We start from the raw sequence: 20,033 nt of genomic DNA, 5'->3' as shown, positions 1-20,033 counted from the left end.
TATTCCAAGCATCCTTATGCCGAAAGTGCAGTGCTCAGTTACTAACAAAACAGCTCTCTTTCAAATGAAATAGTTCTTATGGAGAACAGTCTTAAAGAAGTTCACTACTGATACTGTAAAAAAACACCCAAAAAAAGCACTGAGAAAACAATGTAATAGTTAACATTTTGGCCTCATTTAAGAAATCTAAGTGCAGACAGGACTCAAGCTGAATTCTGGGTGAAGATGTACACAAATTTGGCTGAGACATTATATATACTATATTAAGACGTGTGTGTCAGAGACTTCTCAGGAAAGATGCACAGAGCACAATAAAAAGACTGCACTGCTGAGCTCTGTGTGGTGAGCGCTCACCAAGGATCACCAGATGAAGCTCATCCGGAGCAGAGAGTAAAACGTCTGACCCGACAGCCATCGGTTTAGACCTTTAGTACAGACAGCCGAACTTAGAAGCAAAATCCAAAAGACAAAAAGGACATGGCCTTCGGCCATCTCTCCTCAGATTATTGCACTGTGTTTTAAAAAAAACAAACCAAAAACGTTCTAGAACTCATTAACACATCATGGTCAACAGCACTCCCCACAATGAATACTGATAAATGCCTCTGCTGATAATTTTCTTCATAGGGTGACAAGGAATCTTGCATTCATCTAACATTGCATTTTAACAATTTGCTACTAATTTAAATTTTACTTTTATTTGCTTTAAAACAAAGAAATATGGATAAAATCCAAAGTTACCAATATCTTTACACTACAACTGAAATGTAACTGTTTGCTTGTTTCATTAACAGTATAACTAACTACTGTGGAGGTCTCACTTCTGGTAATGACCTTACATATGACGACCTCAGCAGCTTACTTCGATAACCACTATGAATTCCTGACATAATAATCAAGAACAGGAATCAGCAAATTACCTGCCTTGTGTTTGTAAATAAAGTTTTATCGGCACACAGCCATGCCCTTGTGTTTGCAAGAATCTGTGGCTGCTTCTGGGCTAGGCAGCAGAGCTGAGTGGATGCCAGAGCCCACATGGCCCTGAAAGCCAACCCCTGATCAAGACTATTACTGGTTAACAAATACTTGGTAATAAATACTTATTTTCTCAACTGAAGTGTTAATGAGAAGGATAATTATGAGCTTGCTAATTAGAACAATAAAGTTCTATTCGAACTATATTATAATTTCAGCCTCACAGGCCAGGCCCATTTCCATAGGACTAGTCGGGCCAACAGCAGTGCATACAGTAACCAGCCCGGGGCCTCTTTAATCCTGCCAGGGCCAGGGGCCTGGCTGCCTGACAGACACACAGCCGGACCAGGGTCACAGACCGCACACGAGGCATCTCCCCTTTACCCTGGCTCTTCGCTCAGCCTCCAGGCGTTGCATGATCAGCATGGTGTCCACATCGTCATCCTCCTCTTCCTCGTCATCCTCGTCCTTCTGCTTCGACTCCTGGAGCCTCTTCTGGAACTGCCACTCCAGCATGAGCTTCCGCAGGCGGTCACTCTCCTCGGCGCTGCGGTCTGGCTTGTTCTGGAGCTCCTGGATCTCCTTGCTCAGCATGTCCACGATGTGCATCTGCTGCTGCTTCTCTAGCTTCTCCTTGGCATCCCGCTTCCAGGGGTCTGGAGACAGACTATCCCCAGAGGACAGCTCCTCCCTGCTGACCGTAATGTATTGCAAGTCCCTGCGCTCGATTGTGCGGGGCTGCTGCTGTGGCTGCAGTTCCCGAATGACCGTTTCCTGGGGCCTCTGCAGTGTGGAGGGCTTCTCTGGCTTCATCTGTGGCGTGGTTAGGGGAGAGAAGGGGGCAGGGTTGAGGGCCTGAGAGCGCATCTGGCCCAGCTTCCGTTCCTGTTCCCTGCGCTTCCGCTCCCGCTCCTCCTCCAAGCGTGCCTTCTCCTTCTCGTACCACCGCTGATGCTCTTCTCTCTTTTTCCGTTCTGCAGCTGCCACCTGTGCAGACTGCAGTCCTATCTGGTTGGCAGAAGGAGGGGGTGGGAGAGGCAAATCCATGGGGATTCCATCAAAATCACTGGCATAGTGGGTAGGAGGCGGAGGGGGTGGCGGAGGCAGGTCCGTCCGGACAGGCTGAGAGGAGGCCACTGGAGTGGGCGGAACAGCGGCTGGTGTTTTCCATCTGCCAGGGCCACTCTTAGTCAGCGTGGAAGCAGGGGTCACCGACTTAGAGGAATGGTTCAGATGCTCCTGGCTGGATGTACTAGAGTCCAGTGATGAACTCTGATTGATCCACATGTCACTGTCAGACTTTCGATCCGTTGCCACCTCCATGTGATGCCGCTCAAGTTGGTAAACTTTATCTTCCCGAAGTTCTTCTTGGGAACGGGTAACACGCTGGAAAATGGAAAAGAACTATTGTATTTCAGCCATTTATCAGAAGAAATTATTAAATATTCATAAGCATTTTATCTTCAGGGAGGAAAAAACTAAGAAAATTGTTACATGAGTGTACAGAACGGAAGCTGAGACTGTCCAATAGCTCAATGGTAATGTGGAATAACAGTAAATTTATCTTTTTGAGAGAAAAGCTTTCTCTCTGCATCACTGTCAAAAAAAAATAAAATACACAAACCATGAGGCCCTTCCCAGCTTATGCCCTTCTTCACCCTATGGCACCTTGTCCCAAGTCTCCACCACAGCCAGCTAAATGACTCATACTCCAAGAGAGTGAGTATCTGGTCTAATTAAGATCAATTAATTCTCGAACTGATCTCAAATAATTCACGAATTATTTTTAAGAGTAATTATTAAACCTAAACCATCTTATCCATGCATGGATTCACAAGCCAACGGCTACTTTGTAAGCTCTTTAATAGAGGTGAGATGGAAGGAAATGGCAGCTACATACTATAAATAAGAAGACTTAATAACACTACTCCCACAAAATAGGAGAAAATGTGCATGAGAATGGGATTCAGTACACGTTTTTGAAATTGGATTGCCTTGACATATGGAAAGCAGATTTTACTAAGGTCTAACAAAATAGGCTAGAAGAACCAGAGCATGAGATTATTTTTATAGACAAAGGTGGAGAAAGGTATTGTCTCCCAGATGACCCCAGCTTGCTGTCAGAGGAGGCACATCATCCCCGCCGGACAAGGGTGAAAGAGCGCACCCAGCACTCACAGGCCTGGACTACTGCAGGTGATCAAGACCCCTGGGAAACAGGCAGCACAGACTACAGACCAGACAACAGGTCAAGCTCTGTGGCCCAAGAAGCACTTTCTATCCCCAGAACCCAGGCTCCTCCTTGTCTGCACTCACACTGCCCCTGTGAGCGCAATCCCCCTCCCTGTCTGCACTCACACTGCCCCTGTGAGCGCAATCCCCCTCCCTGTCTGCACTCACGCTGCCCCTGTGAGCGCAATCCCCCTCCCTGTCTGCACTCACGCTGCCCCTGTGAGCGCAATCCCCTCCCTGTCTGCACTCACGCTGCCCCTGTGAGCGCAATCCCCTCCCTGTCTGCACTCACGCTGCCCCTGTGAGCGCAACCCCCTCTCTCTTCTGCCTGTTGTTCTCATCCTCTGAGGCTCAGCTCAAATCCTATCTCAACTCTAAAGTTAGTATTTTTTGGCCAATCTAAAAATGATTATCTTCAGAATTCCTGCATCTGTTCACAACATCCAGGCATATTACATATCCTTGACTACCAATTTTTAAAGATACCTTTAATTTTTTTCCACAATCATTCACAGTGCAACAGTTATCTTTCTAAAAAGAAAAACACATTTTACAACATCTCCAGCTTAACTGCTGAGACTGGCATTCCCTTATATATACTGTGGACAAAAACGCAAATTCCTCAGTGGCCATGTGGTCCTTCCATCTGACCCACTTGTCCACCCCCTCCTGCCGACCCTGGGCTCTTACTCAGCTTCTACATGGACAGCTGTGGTGTCACCCACAAGCCCAGGCCACAGGCCATTGAGGCCAAGACAGCTTGTCACGCAGCTGGAGCCACCACCCCAGCAGCACTGACCACTGTCCTGTTTGTTCTGTTCTGTCCTGTTCCCCAACCATGCCCTGAGCAGCACAGGCAAGGACAGCTCCCAACAGACAGTGTGCAGACTCCCTGGGTTCTCACTCCTCACTCCTACAATCAGCAAACCCTGCCTTCCCAACTGCAAGGCCTTGTCTTACTAACATTTTATTAATCAAACACCAAGAGAACAAAGAATCCTTTGTCTTATTAAGTATTCTGTCCTATTCCCTTTTTCCTCAGACTTACCCATAAAATGATGAAAGGAAAAAATAAGAAGAGAAGAATGCTGCTATCAGAAAATATCAACTGTGTCTCAAAACTCACTGTTTTGCTCTGTCACATCGATCTACCTTACTCCTTTGAGAGCTGAGGAAAGTTTACAGAATGCCTTACTTCTAACCTGAGTTGTAATACTGGAATGATTACTGTCTGTGTGCACAGGTGGCTTTTCCTCATAATTTGGCCACTGGTTCTGAGAAGGTCCCATCCGATCCTGGGATTTGGAAGCTGGGAAGGTAAAATACTCTCTGGTGTATGTCTGAGTGGGGATGGGGTAGGCTTCAGGTCTAGGAGAAGGAGTCTGCTCCTGTAAAATGTGAAAAACAAAGAAAAGCAAGCTTTTTATAAGTGAGCTGTTTGCAAACAGACTAATTTCTAATGGTACGTTTTAAAATATAAAAAGTTGTATATACATTAAATACTGTGTTAAAAATTAAGTGTTTAATCCTATACAGAGAACCATAGAAAGTATTTTATTTTGCCCGGACTTATCCATTTAACTAATTTACCTGACTAGTGTATTAAAAATCAAAAGACTAAATGCTACAAATTTAGGAATTACATACGATGCTTATTTGTAGAGTAATAATCTAATTAGATTAAGTCAGACACAATAATTCCTGCCTGTAATCTCAGCTACTTGGGAGGCAGAGGAAGGGGATCACTGAGGTCAGCAGTTTGAGACCAGTTTGGCCAACACAGCAGGACCTGGTCTCTAAAATGTTTTATGAAATTAGCCATGTGTGGTATTTTGTGCCTGCAATCTTAGTTACTCAGGAGGCTGCGGCAAGAGGATCAGCTGAGCCCAGGAATTTAAGACCAGCCTGGACAATATAGTGAGATCCTGTCTCAAAAGAAAAAGATCATCTTATTAATAGTTAAGTTAGATATTCCAGTGGAAATCTAATATTAAAATGTAATAAAAATCTTTTGCTGATTTCTCAGACCTCAGTGCAGAGGTTTCCAGTAGAGACGGATGTTATCTTTGCTGTTGTTCCAGAAGCATATGAACTTTTCCCTCCAGGACTGGGGGGCTGATCTGTTAAAAAGCAGAAAGAAAAAGTTTAGTATTAAATAAATTACCTATAAGACAAAATTTCTTTCTTTCTTTTTTTTTTTTTAAGAGACAGAGTCTCACTTTATTGCCCTTGGTAGAGTGGCAAAGCATCACAGCTCACAGCAACCTCCAACCCCTGGACTTAGGAGATTCTCTTGCCTCAGCCTCCCGAGCAGCTGGGACTACAGGCACCCGCCACAACGCCCGGCTATTTTTTGTTGCAGTTTGGCCGGGGCTGGGTTCGAACTTGCCACCCTCAGTATATGGGGCTGGTGCCCTACCCACCGAGCCACAGGCATCGCACAAGATAAAATTTAAGGGTCTCATTCATCTTTAAATCATTAGTGAGATGTCTACTACAGAGACACAAATATCAAGGCATGTGAGAAATTAGATCTCACATCCATACCCATTTCTTAAATTGTCAGAACCTAGAGCTATGTAGTTTTATCTACAGTCTTAGCTTTATCTAGGACTGGTGAATATCTCTGGTAAGGGGCTAGGCAGTAAATATGCCTTGCAAGCCTGTGTCTCCTCCTATTATTATTTCTGTTAATTCTTTAAAAGGGTAAACAATGTTTTAGCTTCTGTTCCCAACCCCTGCTAGAGACAGTATCAATGTACTTGTCTAAAGCATCAATTAAACCAAACGTTTTCCCTTTTAGTTTTTATGTGTATTAGAGAAACGTTAATTATGATGTCTTTTATGAAAACCATGTATTAGTTAGCCAATATATTCAGGAAAAAATTTAAGTTTAATAGTTAACAAACCACCAAATGCCCACCTCTCCCCTTCTGACTACGACCATGGATGTACTTGGAAAGTGAAAAAGTGTTTCCTCTTACTTGCCACATTGGGGCTAGAGCGATGGTCAGCTCTGTTTTTCATCAGTCTGTCATCACCAGGCAATTTCTTTGGTTCACTGTATTCTGCCCAAGGCAGCTGAGGACTTTCGGGAGACCCATTTTGAGCTGAATTATTGTAGAGCTCAAAACCTTCACTCTTTGGTCGGGGTTTACCTGAGCCACGGCGATCTGACACTGAAATCAAAGCACATGAGGTATCTCTTCGTTGGCTCAAGATTTTATTCTATTTTCAGCTAGAATCGCTTTAAAAGAAAGGTGAATCTGCAAATATTGAAAACTCTCTACAAACTATTCTTAGCATAAGAAATAAAGTTGTGTTTTTTTTTTTTTTTTTTTTGAGACAGAGCCTCAAGCTATCACCCTAGGTAGAGTGCATACAGCTCACAGCAACCTCCAACTCCTGGGCTCAAGCGATTCTCCTGCCTCCGCCTCCCAAATAGCTGGGACTACAGGTGCCTGCCACAACGCCCGGCTATTTTTTGGTTGCAGCTGTCATTGCTGTTTGGCGGGCCTGGGCTGGATTGGAACCAGACAGCTCAGGTGTATGTGGTTGGTGCCTTAGCTGCTTGAGCCACAAATATAAAGGTAAATTCTCTCTGTAGAACCTTAGAACAACTTCCAAATAATATACTGAAAATAAAGAAAACATTTTACTCATCTGGTACTGACAGGAAAACGTACACTTTCAAAGCTTATTTTCTCATTAACTGAAAGAAACTTAACCATTTCAAGTAACAAATCTATTTTTAAGTAACTTTTATAAAACTTAAATATACTTTCCTCATTTCTTAAAAAGACTTATTAAAATTTTTAGTCACTGAGGGTCACTGTCACTGTGGAGAGCCATCGAATGGGATCATTCAGTGTTAATTTTCAGTTTTCCAGCTTGCTTGCTAACCCTAGTTTATTTACTATCTACTTTTAACAGTGTTCCTCTTTGATTTCTACAATAATTCACATTCTAGTTTGCTCCTTTTCAATGACTCTAAACCATGAAATCAGATAAGTAGGACACTAAATTCTGTTATATAAAAAGTAAAATATGTGCTGAGTCAAGACTGACAACATCACACATGGTTTTGCTGGGATGCCCTTTCTGTTTGTTTCAGTAAATAGTAGGCCTAGGTTCTCTGATACTTTGTTGTTGCTATTGTTGGTAGAATTCTAAATTTTGAAGAAGAGGGCTATGAAGGCCTATATTTAGAAGGCAATGCACACATTTAACAAAGCATATTAAGAATGCCCTGGAAAGATGAAGATTTAAGACAGAATGTGAATCACAATGATTTTCTCCTGTGGTCTCTGAACTTCTGCACTGGCAGGGTGGGGTGGCCGATGCCTGTAATCCGAGGATTCTGGGAGGTCAGGAATTGGCCACCAGCTTCGGCAATTTTGAGACCTCCCATATCTCTACAAGTGTATACCTGCAATCCCACCTGCTTGGGCAGCTAAGATAGGAAGAACTCTTCAGCCCAGGAGTCTGAGATTGCAGTGAGCTATAATGCTACTATACCCTAGCCTGGGCAACAGACCAACACCTTATATTGAAAAATAAAAAAGTACTAAATTTATATTGATTTTATTCTGAGGGGCTTTTTTAAAGTACTGGTAGTTACAAAAGCACAGTTTCCACAAATAAATTACTTTTTTAAATAATTGAGTTTTATATAAAGTGAATTACAGCCAGGTATTGAATAACAACGTTTTAGTCAATGATGGGTTGTTCAGCTACAGAAAAATATTTTCTTTTTTTATATTCCTATTCTGTAAGTTTTTTCTATTTTTTACTTTTTAAACTTTTTTGGTAAAAACTTAAAACATAAATACAGCCTAGGTCTGTAAGGTCAGGATCATAGTATCACCATCTGCCACCTGCACATCTGGTCCTACTGGGAGGTGTCCTGGGGCAGAAACACACACGGAGGTAGCTATGATAATAGTGCTTTATTCAGGATTCCTCCCAAAGAACCTGCCTGAGTCTGCTTTACAACTAACTTTTTTTGTAGTAAGTAAAAAAAGTATCTAAAATAATGATAAAAGTGTATGAGTAACACAGTCATCTGTCACCATTCTCAAGACCTGTGCGTGTGCTATACATTCTGGGATGTGTTGTATTGTTATACCAGTGGCCCTGCACTAGATGTGCTTACACCAGCATCACCAGAAACACGTTGAGTACCGTGTTACACTTCAACTATACAAAAGCTGCAACATCATTAAGCAACAGAAAACTTTCAGTTCCATTAAAATCTTATGTGACCACTGCCTACAGGGTTCAGTGCTGGCTGGGTGTGTGTAGGTGGACTCTATGTCTTCACAAGGACACAGTCACTGAAGAATGCACTTCTCAGAACCTCCCCATCTGCAAGTGAAGCATGACCACATGCAGAACAAGATCATCACGCTTCCACTCAGCACATGCAACATAAAAATAACTCCTCACATACACATGAATACATCTATGTTCCTCCAGTGCAGAACTGAGCTTATTCCTTACAGACTGTGCATCACAAATGTGTCACTGAGTGCCCACTTTACATTGGGCCTATGGAAGCTCAGGTCTGTGGGGATGAAGTTAATCAGCTCTTGGAGACAGGGAGACAAACCTGCCCACGTCTGAATCCTGGTTCCAGCAGTGACCTGGGCATCTCACCCTCAGTTTCTTGACCTTTAGTGCCTACCCTATGGGTTTGTGATTAGGAAAGAGATCATGACTGTGAACTCCATAGCACCCGGCTACGGTAGGTGCTATCCCTCGAGTGGCCACTGACCCACCACTGTCCTTACTTCTCTGCATCATGGGGGACGGTTGGTTGAGGAGGGTAGCTAGGCCGTGGTAGATGGCGCCTTGCTTTGCCACTTCGAGTGTCACCACAGAGCTGGTTCTTGTCATAAGTTCTGCTGCCCTGGGAATAGAGTGTCACACATATGAGGAAAATGAAAGCCCCATGCCTGCTTTGTCACTGCAACTGCAACCACAGTCCTGTTAATAGCCTAATCTGCTGTCTTGGGGAACAGTTCTGTAGCCCCAGCAATTCCCACTGTCCACTTCCTTTCTTCCACAATTAACTATGATGTGAAAATATACAAACAACAAATCGGGTTATCATACTAAGAATTGTAAGATGACACTCAGAAATTCAAAAAAGTATTAAGCGTTTATTTATTTCAATTTTCAAAGAAATTGTTCTAAACTAAAACACATGTTACACTTTGGCAACAAATAAAATGTCATATACACTAATACTTTTATACTTAAAAAGGTAAAGAGTAGTGAGAGCATGACTTCTTAGCATTATGTTTTATATTCTAATTTCAAACATACTGTGAAATATGACCTAAAAATGCTAATACTAAACTTCAAACAAGTAAGTCAATCGTACCTTTCCTGTGAGAGTCCAACCAGACTTCGTCCATCCACACTGAGCAGCTGATCACCTGCAGCTAGTCGTCCATCCTGGGTCCACCCCACGTGGGGACAGCAAAGGAAGAGGGAGGAAAGAAGACAGGCTGTGGTCAGTAAACATCACTCTGGTCCTTCCAGCATGCAGACGCTACACAGCATCACCCAGAACTGCCGCTAGCAGTGGACTGTCCTGAGTCACATGTTTGAATATACGACACCAAATATTTACTTCTTTAAAACTGACACTGACCACATCTGCAGCACCTCCTTTCACCACAGACTTGACGTAGATCCCCAGTTTATCCTGGCCAGCACCCTACGAGAAAACAAGGGAAAAACACCATGCTGAAAACACACAGTGAGAAACACACTACACAGTAAAGTAAAACAAAAACAAAACTACCCCTTCTATACACAGGTGATTGCTACAGAGTCCAAGTTCTCACTTTTACATTAAAATTAGAAATACAGGCTCGGCATCTGTAGCTCAGCGGCTAGGTGCCAGCCACATATATTGGAGCTGGCGGGTGTGAACCCAGCCCAGGCCTGCCAAACAACATTGACAACTACAAAAAAACAGCCGGGTGTTGTGGTGGGCGCCTGGAGTCCCAGCTACTTGGGAGGCTGAGGCAAGAGAATCGCTTAAGCCCAGGAATTGGAGGTTGCTGTGAGCTATGATGCCACAGCACTCTACCCAGGGCGATAGATTGAGACTCTGTCTCAAAAAGAAAATTAGAAATATAAAAATTATACTATAGAAAACTATAGTTTTGGCGGTGCCTGTGGCTCAGTCGGTAAGGCGCCGGCCCCATATACCGAGGGTGGTGGGTTCAAACCCAGCCCCGGCCAAACTGCAACCAAAAAATAGCCGGGCGTTGTGGCGGGCGCCTGTAGTCCCAGCTGCTCGGGAGGCTGAGGCAAGAGAATCCTTAGGCCAAGGAGTTGGAGGTTGCTGTGAGCTGTGTGAGGCCACGGCACTCTACGGAGGGCCATAAAATGAGACTCTGTCTCTACAAAAAAAAAGAAAACTATAGTTTTTCTTGAAGTATATTCAATTTGGTAAAACTAAAGAAACTAAATGGAATTGCTTCTACTTTATGTTTCCAAATTTTATTTTTTTTTTTGTAGAGATAGAGTCTTACTTTATCGCCCTCAGTAGAGTGCCGTGGCATCACACTCACAGCAACCTCCAACTCCTGGGCATAGGCGACTCTTTGCCTCAGCCTCCCAAGTAGCTGGGACTACAAGCACCCAGCATGACGCCCAGCTATTTTTATGTTGCAGTTTGGCCAGGGCAGGGTTTGAACCCGCCACCCTCGGTATATGGGGCCAGAGCCCTACCCACTGAGTCACAGGCACCACCCATATGTTTCCAAATTTAGAAGAAAAAATATTTCTGAAAAAAAATCAGTTATTCATTAATCAGCTGATGTGAGGACTGAAACAGATGTGGAATCCTGAAGTTGACTGAGAATAGTTCTTAATAGCTACATGTATAAGTGAATTAGAATCTGTTAGCGTCAAATATTAATACTATTAATTATTTTATAACAAAAAGCAATTTACTACAGTTTTTTTTTAGGTATGGAAACTATTTTTTTTTTATTAAATCATAGCTGTGTACATTAATGCAATCATGGGGTACAATGTGCTGGTTTTATATACAATTTGAAATATTTTCATCAAACTGGTTAACACTACAGTATTTTTAATAATCCACTACTTACCTATAAACCCCCCCAACACCATTATTCTTTTCATATATACTGTTTAAAATTTAAAACAAGAAAAAATTTCAATTCAAACAAAAAGAAAGGCTTAGGTAGTAAGAGAAAATTATATAGAAAATAATTTAACTCACGGTAACTCTAAATAAATATTAAAGTAACATGACCCAATTCACATAAAATTGACATATTAATGATAAAATTCTGTGGCAGAGTTAGAAACATCTATAACCACTTTCTGAGTCATCAATATTCTACTGAAACACTACAAGTGTAACATACATCGAAGTCTTTTATGAACTATCAAAGGAAACAAATGCATGAAATCTTACTTGGATATTACTAACAACAATATCCAACTCAGCATAATTTCTTAGGTCACAACGACTAAAGGTGAATCCAAAGCCATTTCAATAGTTAAGAAGTACTGTGTCACAGAAGTGAAAATATGTCACAGAAAGGTATAAAGATAGTCGTTTCAATAAACAACTTAATGAAAATACTATGACATCCTGAAACTCTGTGATAGTCACTCGGAACCACCCACGTTCTTCCCTGCAGTAACAAGCCAAGTGTGTCACAGATGGCCTGAGTGACCAGCATCACTGATGCCAACCACCTTTCTCCCTCGGGGGGGCGGGAATCAAGCCTGTAGCACGTCACATTTTGTAAGCATATGTAAGCCATATATTACATATCTCATTTTGAAAACGGTATAAAATTTCTTAATTTAGCAAAACAACTTATGTTTGGAAAGCAGTACGCTTCAAATTTCACATGGTGATATTATCTGGGAACTAAGTTTACAGAGGTCCTACAAAAGGCAGAAGCAAGTGCTGTCTCTAGGGGCTCCTGGTCCTCTTGCACATCCCAACCTGCCCACCTCACTATCCGTCCTGTGTCCATACCTCTCTTGGGGGCCACTTCTTTCACCTCGCTGCCAGTCTAGAGCCCAGGCCCAGAGGTCCACTGTCTATCTGGTACCCGCCCTTCAGAAATCATTCAGGCTGACCGTCACACAATGGCCAAGCACAACCTGTGGTCCTTGCTGTAGAAAGCATTGTCGATGGATGGTGACACCTGAGCTTTTTTATAAAATTTCAAAGTAAAATATACTTTGAAATATTTTTGAGTAGCAGGTTACTCAAAAAATGGCAACTTACTGAATTTTAGCATGTCACTTAGCAAAAGAGCAATAAATATGCTTTGTACCTGACTTCACTTATGCCAATACTGGAATCCTTGAATCCAAGGACCTAAGACACCTTGAGACAGGGCCCACTGCCTCTTCTCTGGTACACTGGATATCCCCCACACATGCTCTAAGAGACTAAATTTTTACATATTTAAAAATTTCAGATACTCTATGAGTAACTATTAAATTCCACAACTGAGCCATTAAAATGACAATTTTCTTCATTCATCAAATAACCAAGTGCCTAAATTCCCCTAAGCTCTGTGTAAACATCAATGAATAAAACAGACAAAACCCATTGCCCTCGTAGTTGTTTTTTTGATAGCCATCTGCTAATAATTCTGGTTGGAAAATCTCACATTATTTCCTTTTAGCTGGTACTCTAGGTCAGATTTGTTTATTTTAAAGTTCTAAAAGCACCAGTTATTTTTTCCTGTGCTTTATACTTGACTGACAGAAAAGCAACGCTTACTGAGTGTCAGAATGCCAACTGTCAGCATCATTTACCTACATTTACACATGGCATTATCTTTTGTTAATGTAATGCTGACCTTGTAACGTAAATAAAAATCATTCTTTAAATAAGGTAACTATTATCTCTGTCAACAAGTGTTTAGCAATAATGCTAGTCATGCAATATTTTTAATAAGACTACTGTAAGTAAGAAATAACCAAATATGAATTCTTTTTTTTTTTTTGTAGAGACAGAGTCTCACTTTATGGCCCTCAGTAGAGTGCCGTGGCCTCACACAGCTCACAGCAACCTCCAACTCCTGGGCTTAAGCAATTCTCTTGCCTCAGCCTCCTGAGTAGCTGGGACTACAGGCGCCTGCTACAACACCCGGCTATTTTTTGGTTGCAATTTGGCCGAGGCCGGGTTTGAAACCGCCACCCTCGGTATATGGGGCTGGCGCCTTACCGACTGAGCCACAGGCGCCACCCCCAAATATGAATTCTTAAAGCAATAAAGCAAGCCTCCCTCTCCCCTCTTTTGTCACCAGTCGTCATCATCACAAGTCCGAGCGCAGCTGCCAGGTTCTTTACTTCCTAACTATTTTACATAAGGGGTAAACTAAATCATCATAAGCTTAAGTAAACTGTACATTCCATATGAATTGCAAATATAACCTAAAATCCTACATCATTTTAAGGCAGGTAATTTATGACACTGCATTACACTGCCAAATCTAAAGAGTCTAAACTTAAATATCCAAGTAGAAATGATGATGTAGCACAGATAATTCAACAGCATTCCTACCTACATATGTTGAAGTTTACATTATAAGCTTCAAGAAAATTCTGGCAAAATAAGGAAGCTCCTCATGACTGATATGTGGGTGTGCGGCCTCCCTGTGTTGGGGCACAACTTGGGTGACGCTGTCCTTGCTGGACTTCTCAAGCTGCCAGCTGCTGCCCAACACACAGCAGCCTCCTGCAGCAGGCGTCCCAGGCTCTCTGCACCCCTCTCCTGGTGCATGAAGCTTGGTCCAACGTGTCCTTCATGCCCTCTCATCCTACCTAACTCACGTCATTCTGATGCAATCCACCTGTCTGCCGGGTCCTCTGCTATCTTTTTGGTCTCTCAGGCTCACTGCCACCACCTGCCATCCCAGTCGTCTGCCCAGGGCCAATTATGTTCTCACAGGATTTTCTTTGTTCCATTGGAGCAGTGAGTTACTGTGTCCTGTACTACAGCCACCTATGCACAAGTCCCTTTCTCTGATTCCATCATAAGACTGAGTGAGTGTGAGAACTATCCCTTCCAGAGCAGCTTCCCAATGAGGCTGCCTTATGATTTACTACAATTTTATCAATTCCTTATTTTAAAAACCTGAGATGAGAAAGCCCAGAAGTTTATTGCATGAATACATTTGTAAGTTAACAAACAAGTAACTGATACGTCCATTATGTGTGAATAAGCAATATAACTTTGTGAATTTATCTGAATTCTAAGCTACAATTACTTCTTTAAAATTCCAAGTAAACGGAATTTATATCTACTTGTCACAAAAACAGGTTTTCGCCTAAGGAAATAAGCATTCATGCTTGTGAATCTGATTAAAAGTCAGACAAAGCATCATAAAATATGCTATTAAGAAAAATGTTCTTAGAGGAAGACTAACACGCTGTGTAAGAAAATAATCTAGACCTAGAATATTTTAAGAAGTATCCAAATTTCAGCTGATACTTGGGCCCAACCTCTGGCTAATCCCTTAGTAATTCCCTCTAGGTCATAGCCCCCTCGGCTAGGCTGCTATAGACATGTCACTACTGCTGTACAGAGAAATGATAGTTCTATTAGTAATTGTTTTAGAAAAACAAAATCATACATGAATATCCAGAGATGAAAGCACTGTATGGAATCTCTAATGCTACACATCAAATCAAACTGGGTAGTCACTTCCAACTTGAAACACCACAATCTCTGCCCAACCATAAGGTGTCCACTCTCTCAATCTGGCCATAGCAGTGCTGGCCTGGAATGTCCACCCTCACTGAGTGGACAGCAGAGTTAAAGGGTTCTGTGTTGCTTCTAACTGCCAGTTATGATTGAGAATAGCTCTGTTATTGGTCAGGTGACTGGGAAAACTGTTACCTGTCAAGCTATAATAATTCCCTAACATCATGGAGCTCCCACTGCCTGTCCTACCTTACCCGAATAAAAATGAGAATGTCAGTGCCTGTGATAAAAATATTTAACAGAATTTAAATATTTCAGAAATATTAAACTGCTTAATTTGTGGCTTGTTTCTAAACAATAATGCACAATCTAATCTAGCCTAAAAAGACTAAACCGAAAATTGATTAAAATATATCTATATATTCATATATAGACAGTATTCCTATATATAAAATCCATGTATATACAGAACCGTGTATACACACATACACAGCACCCACAAGTATAAACATTCAGATTATGGTTATTCTATTTTTTTTCCAATTAAAGTAGGAAAATGAGAGGCTGAAGTAGGTGGACTGCTTGAGCTCATGAGTTCAAGATCAGCCTGAGCAAGAGCGAGACCCCATCTCTACTAAAAATAGAGAAAACTAGCTGAGTATGTGGCAGGAGCCGGTACCTCCCAAGGAGGCTGAGGCAGGAGTATCGCTTGAACCCAAGATTTTAAGGTTGCTGTGAGCTGTGACGATGGCACGGCGGCACTCTAGTCAGGAGAGAGTGAGAATCTGTCTCAATTAAAAAAAAAAAAAAAAGACACTGAGGTTCAGAGGTTAAATGTTCCTTGCTGCTGCATATTAGTATAACACACTTTAGTCCCCCAAAAGATGCAAGAGTAAGCTACATAGAGCCAAAAAGCCAACCAAAAGCAATCACAGAAACGTAACCAACAGTTTTAAGGACACTGGTGAGATGACATTAGATGCTCTAACACACAGCAGCCGAGGGTCCCAAATGGCCACAGTGTGCTCGGAACGTGACCCGTCAGCACAGAAATGTTTTAGTGTGAAACTAAAGGACTACAGAGACCTATTATGGGAAAAAGTATGGAAGATCTCTCATTACTGACTTTTATGTCTAATACATGCTGAAATGACATTTTGATGTATTAGGTAAAATATGTTATTAATTTTCTTTTCTTCAAAATGTGGGTAGGAAAAAATTTTGAATTCCCCATGTGGCTCATATTATATTTCTGTCAGACAGTGCTGCCCTAACAGTACAGGTTTTCCATAGCATGTATGTTATTAGTAACTGCAGGTACTAGCGATAAATTTATAATTATGCAGATAACTAAGCAAAATAAGATTTTGCCACAATCTATATGCTAATACTACCCACTCTGATATCCAAGAAAAAGAAAAGCAACAAGAGATACTGAAATTCAGAATACAACATATCAAATATATAAAGGCTAAATAATTTTAAGAATTACTTCCCAAAGAAACCTAAGATGACATTTGATATTATTGTATTTTAGTCCATTTATTTGCAAAATTGAAAAAATAATCATAACCATTTAGAATTACTCATTTGATGAATCAATTTTTTTAAAGGTGTGAAGGGTCTTTTGCAAAGCAGTCAGATTTCAAAGGCATCAGAAATTACCAACTTCACTAAATATAATTTTGGAATTTAATTGAACACATTTAAGTAGAAGTAAAATTTTAAATTTACTTATCCCTTGCAGAGGCCTTTGAGATCAACACCTGCAGGACGGGGACTCAGCTGCTGCTCAGCAGCCGTCCTCTCAACACTTCCAGAGTTTTGGAGAACAAGCACTGACCATGGACTGGCAGGCAGCCCAGAAGAGAGAGAAATTTAGATCCTAAGTCCTTAAACAGGAGCAATTAAAATGAAACCTAGATCACTGCCTGTGGAAAAGTGACAAGAGAATGACAATATAGGAACAAAAAAGTTACCAGGAAAAATGACAAAAAAACAGAAATAGCCCAGCTGCCACCCATTATTCTTTCCCCAGAAAGAGACGCACACCTGTTGGCTGCTTCACATGCCCGATGAGAAATGGCTACAGGGAAAGGACGCTCCCCGCATGCCTGGTGTTTGATGATCATCTGCTTGTGTGCCTTCTCAGAAGACGCCTGTCTAGGTAGTCCTCCCACACGCACAGGGAGGCTTGGTCAGAGGAACCTATGCTTTAAACACCCCAGCAGCAAACCCTGCATGTGTGGGAGTGATTAAAACACAGTCAAAAAAAAAAAAAAAAAAAAAAAAAAAGGGCAGGAGGAAGAAAGACATGCCGGCCAAAGCAGCATGAATCCAACGCTATTGTTTCAGGTATGACAGCCTGCTCTGGGTTCTCTAACTGTAGGTTTTGAACAATAGGTGGCTGGAATGACCTCAGAGGCCAGAAACATGTAAAACTCATCAGGCGTGTTCAGAACCATTGCTCTACCCACTCACTGCTTCTCCATAAAATGAAGGGAATGGACTAGATAGGAGACCCTGGAAATGGCCCCACAGGCCCTGAAGATCGAACGCAGCAACTGCGTGTACATCTCACCAGGGCCGGGGGTGTGGAGATCTCAGACTGTCCAAGTGCCCTATCAATTAGCAGATTTTCAGCCATGAGAGACCCAGGGAGGGGACCCTGAGATTCCTCACAAAGTCCACCAGGGTTTAATTGCACAGGGATGGCCTTGCCCTAAGTCTTGACGGAGGGGGACAGGCTGAGGCCAGGGCAGCCCAAGACTCTCACGGAGGTCAGCCCTGAAAGCACCATCGTTCTGTGAGAAAAGATGGCTCTTCAGAGGGTGAACACCTTAGATTTTTATTAATCTAAGCAATCAGCACTCAGGCCACAATTATAAACTAGGTTAAACATTATTCTTTTATATATTTACTATTTTGCTTTTGGCACAAAAATAATAAAATATTGCTCCCAATTTCATAAGCAAAAGCCACAAAGGGCACTCCGTCATTTCATGCAAGTTAATGGAAAGATACTTCTGGCACCCCAGTGAAAAGAGGCTGTATACGCTGGGTACTTTGAAATTGACTTTATAAAGGAATCCAGAATTTCCTGACTTCATTTCTTTCCTGGGTTTTTCCTTCATGGTCACAGCAATACTATTAAAGAACACAAGAAAGAAGGTCTCAAATTCTACAGAGGACTGAATTATAATCTATGTAAGAAACTCATTCTTCAAATGGTCAGAAGGTATATCAGTAAAAGCTGTCCTTACTCTCTCATTTTTAGGGCATAGAAATTTTGTTTTAAGCTTAAGAATTAGAAACTTAAAATCAGTATAAAGTCTAAAAGCACATGCCAAAACACAGGTAAAGGACTAATTAAACCATTCATTTTTAAATAAAATAGTAAATAGGCTAGGTACTTTTAAGATTGCCATTTTTATATCCACTTTTGGGAAAAAAGGCTAAAACCACCAAACGTGGCCAAAAGTAAGTTGCATCACGGATATTCTTGTACACGTCCTTGGCAGTTACAAGGAAACAGAAGCAGTTATAGCTACTTACAGCAATTTTTATCACATTATAACCAGCAGGATTAAATATTATGGCTTTACTTTTTTAATAAGAAGCATATAGAAGCCTTATATTTTTACAAACCTTAAGAATCTGCAGCACAAAATAAAAAGCAACAAACATCTGGGTGTGTAATTACAAGCTCCATGCCATGTTGCCTCATGAAAGGTTAATTACTGGCAGGTCTGAGCGAGTCCCACTGGAAGCCCCAGCATTCTTGAAGGATCCCAGGGCCGCACGAGAACGTCAACAACAGACCTGAGCAGACTCACCACTGGCTGTGTTCTTCCAACCACAGAGAACCACATTTTCACCTCCTGAACTACAATAACTTCTTGAACTGAACAAACAATCACCTATTTCTCTCAGTTTGCAGCAGCAACCAAGACGGCTGGCTTCTCAGGACTGGGCCACCACATTCCAAGCTGCATGTGTGACAGTGCATGGCACTTATGGACGCAAGCTAGAACGATGCAGCATGCAGACTCTTACGTAACCAGTCCACTCTGGTTTTCATTCACTTTGTACTTTATTAAACTTTAAAAAAGAGCTAGACAAATAAAAAGAAGGGAATTGTTTGTGTTTTTAAAATCCAAATTAAACAGGAAGCATCGCGTTGCCCCACGGATGAGTAAGAAGTAGCATACAAAACTTCCCAACCAAAAGCAATGCTTTAAAAAGTAAACTGCATACCCACATTGCTTCCAAATCATCTGGACTTCATAAAACTTAACCACTGTGTGGAAGACAAAGCAGAGAACTTAACATCAAACTATGGTTCAAGGGTTACAGCAGCTAAGCCATACACCAATTAAAAAAAAACGAAAAAAGACTGGGCCAAATACAAAAACCACAGTTGACAGAAAACAGCAAAAATACATAGATTACTGGGGCTAAAATTTAACTACAGGCCATCAGGCTCTTCTGCAGGAACAAAGCATGCCATCTGGCCACAGGACTAACGCAAAGACAAGTGGCATACACGGCTTCTTTTACTGAGTCCTTGAGGTGACTGTCACTGCTATATTAAAGGCAAGGAAGCTGGGGCTTTCAGAGGGGAGCAATTTGCTTAGCGTATGAAGGCTGCCTTCGCAGAATCCCACGTGATACCAGCCACAACACAGGCTCCCTAAGAGCCAGGGCTGTCAGCTATTACTCTAGCTAGAGGTAAAATCTCCCATAGACTGACCTACCCTATGCTTAAAACACACCACTGAAAACTCACAAATAAGTCAGCTCTATCATGAAGAGATGGGCAGACCCAGGCATCTACATCAACTGCCCCAGGACCCTGACTTGTTCTCTTTTGCTGAGCCCTCCTTTCCAACTGCCGCAGAAAATACAAATGAGCTGGAAAAAAGGGGTTGTACTAAGTCTTCAGGTATGCAAGTAAACTGCCAGATCTACTTGTCTCATTTCAAGATCAGACATTAGTATACTGTTTTTCCTTCCTGAAACTGGCACACTGTCCAGTTAATAGGCCATTTTCTTACAAGTTATTTCCTTCACAGCATCAACATGCCAACAC

At 41.8% G+C, this 20,033-nt stretch overlaps 1 protein-coding gene across 10 annotated transcripts in view; it reads right to left on the bottom strand.

Annotated features, from left to right (window-relative positions):
* The window catches only part of AFDN (afadin, adherens junction formation factor), a 156,626-nt gene that overhangs the window by 18,425 nt on the left and 118,168 nt on the right, over positions 1–20,033 (bottom strand). For all 10 annotated transcript variants that reach the window (XM_053591037.1, XM_053591038.1, XM_053591040.1 and 7 more), the window contains 7 exons: positions 9,869–9,934; positions 9,596–9,669; positions 9,000–9,118; positions 6,192–6,386; positions 5,236–5,327; positions 4,410–4,595; positions 1,360–2,361 (listed from right to left, as the gene is read on the bottom strand). In XM_053591037.1, the coding sequence (XP_053447012.1) occupies positions 1,360–2,361; positions 4,410–4,595; positions 5,236–5,327; positions 6,192–6,386; positions 9,000–9,118; positions 9,596–9,669; positions 9,869–9,934 (1,734 nt within the window). The remainder of the gene's footprint in view (positions 1–1,359; positions 2,362–4,409; positions 4,596–5,235; positions 5,328–6,191; positions 6,387–8,999; positions 9,119–9,595; positions 9,670–9,868; positions 9,935–20,033) is intronic.

Source organism: Nycticebus coucang, chromosome 5, assembly GCF_027406575.1.
Source record: "Nycticebus coucang isolate mNycCou1 chromosome 5, mNycCou1.pri, whole genome shotgun sequence".
NCBI classification, from domain to species: Eukaryota; Metazoa; Chordata; class Mammalia; order Primates; family Lorisidae; genus Nycticebus; species Nycticebus coucang.
This window is presented reverse-complemented; position numbering and strand designations above follow the sequence as displayed.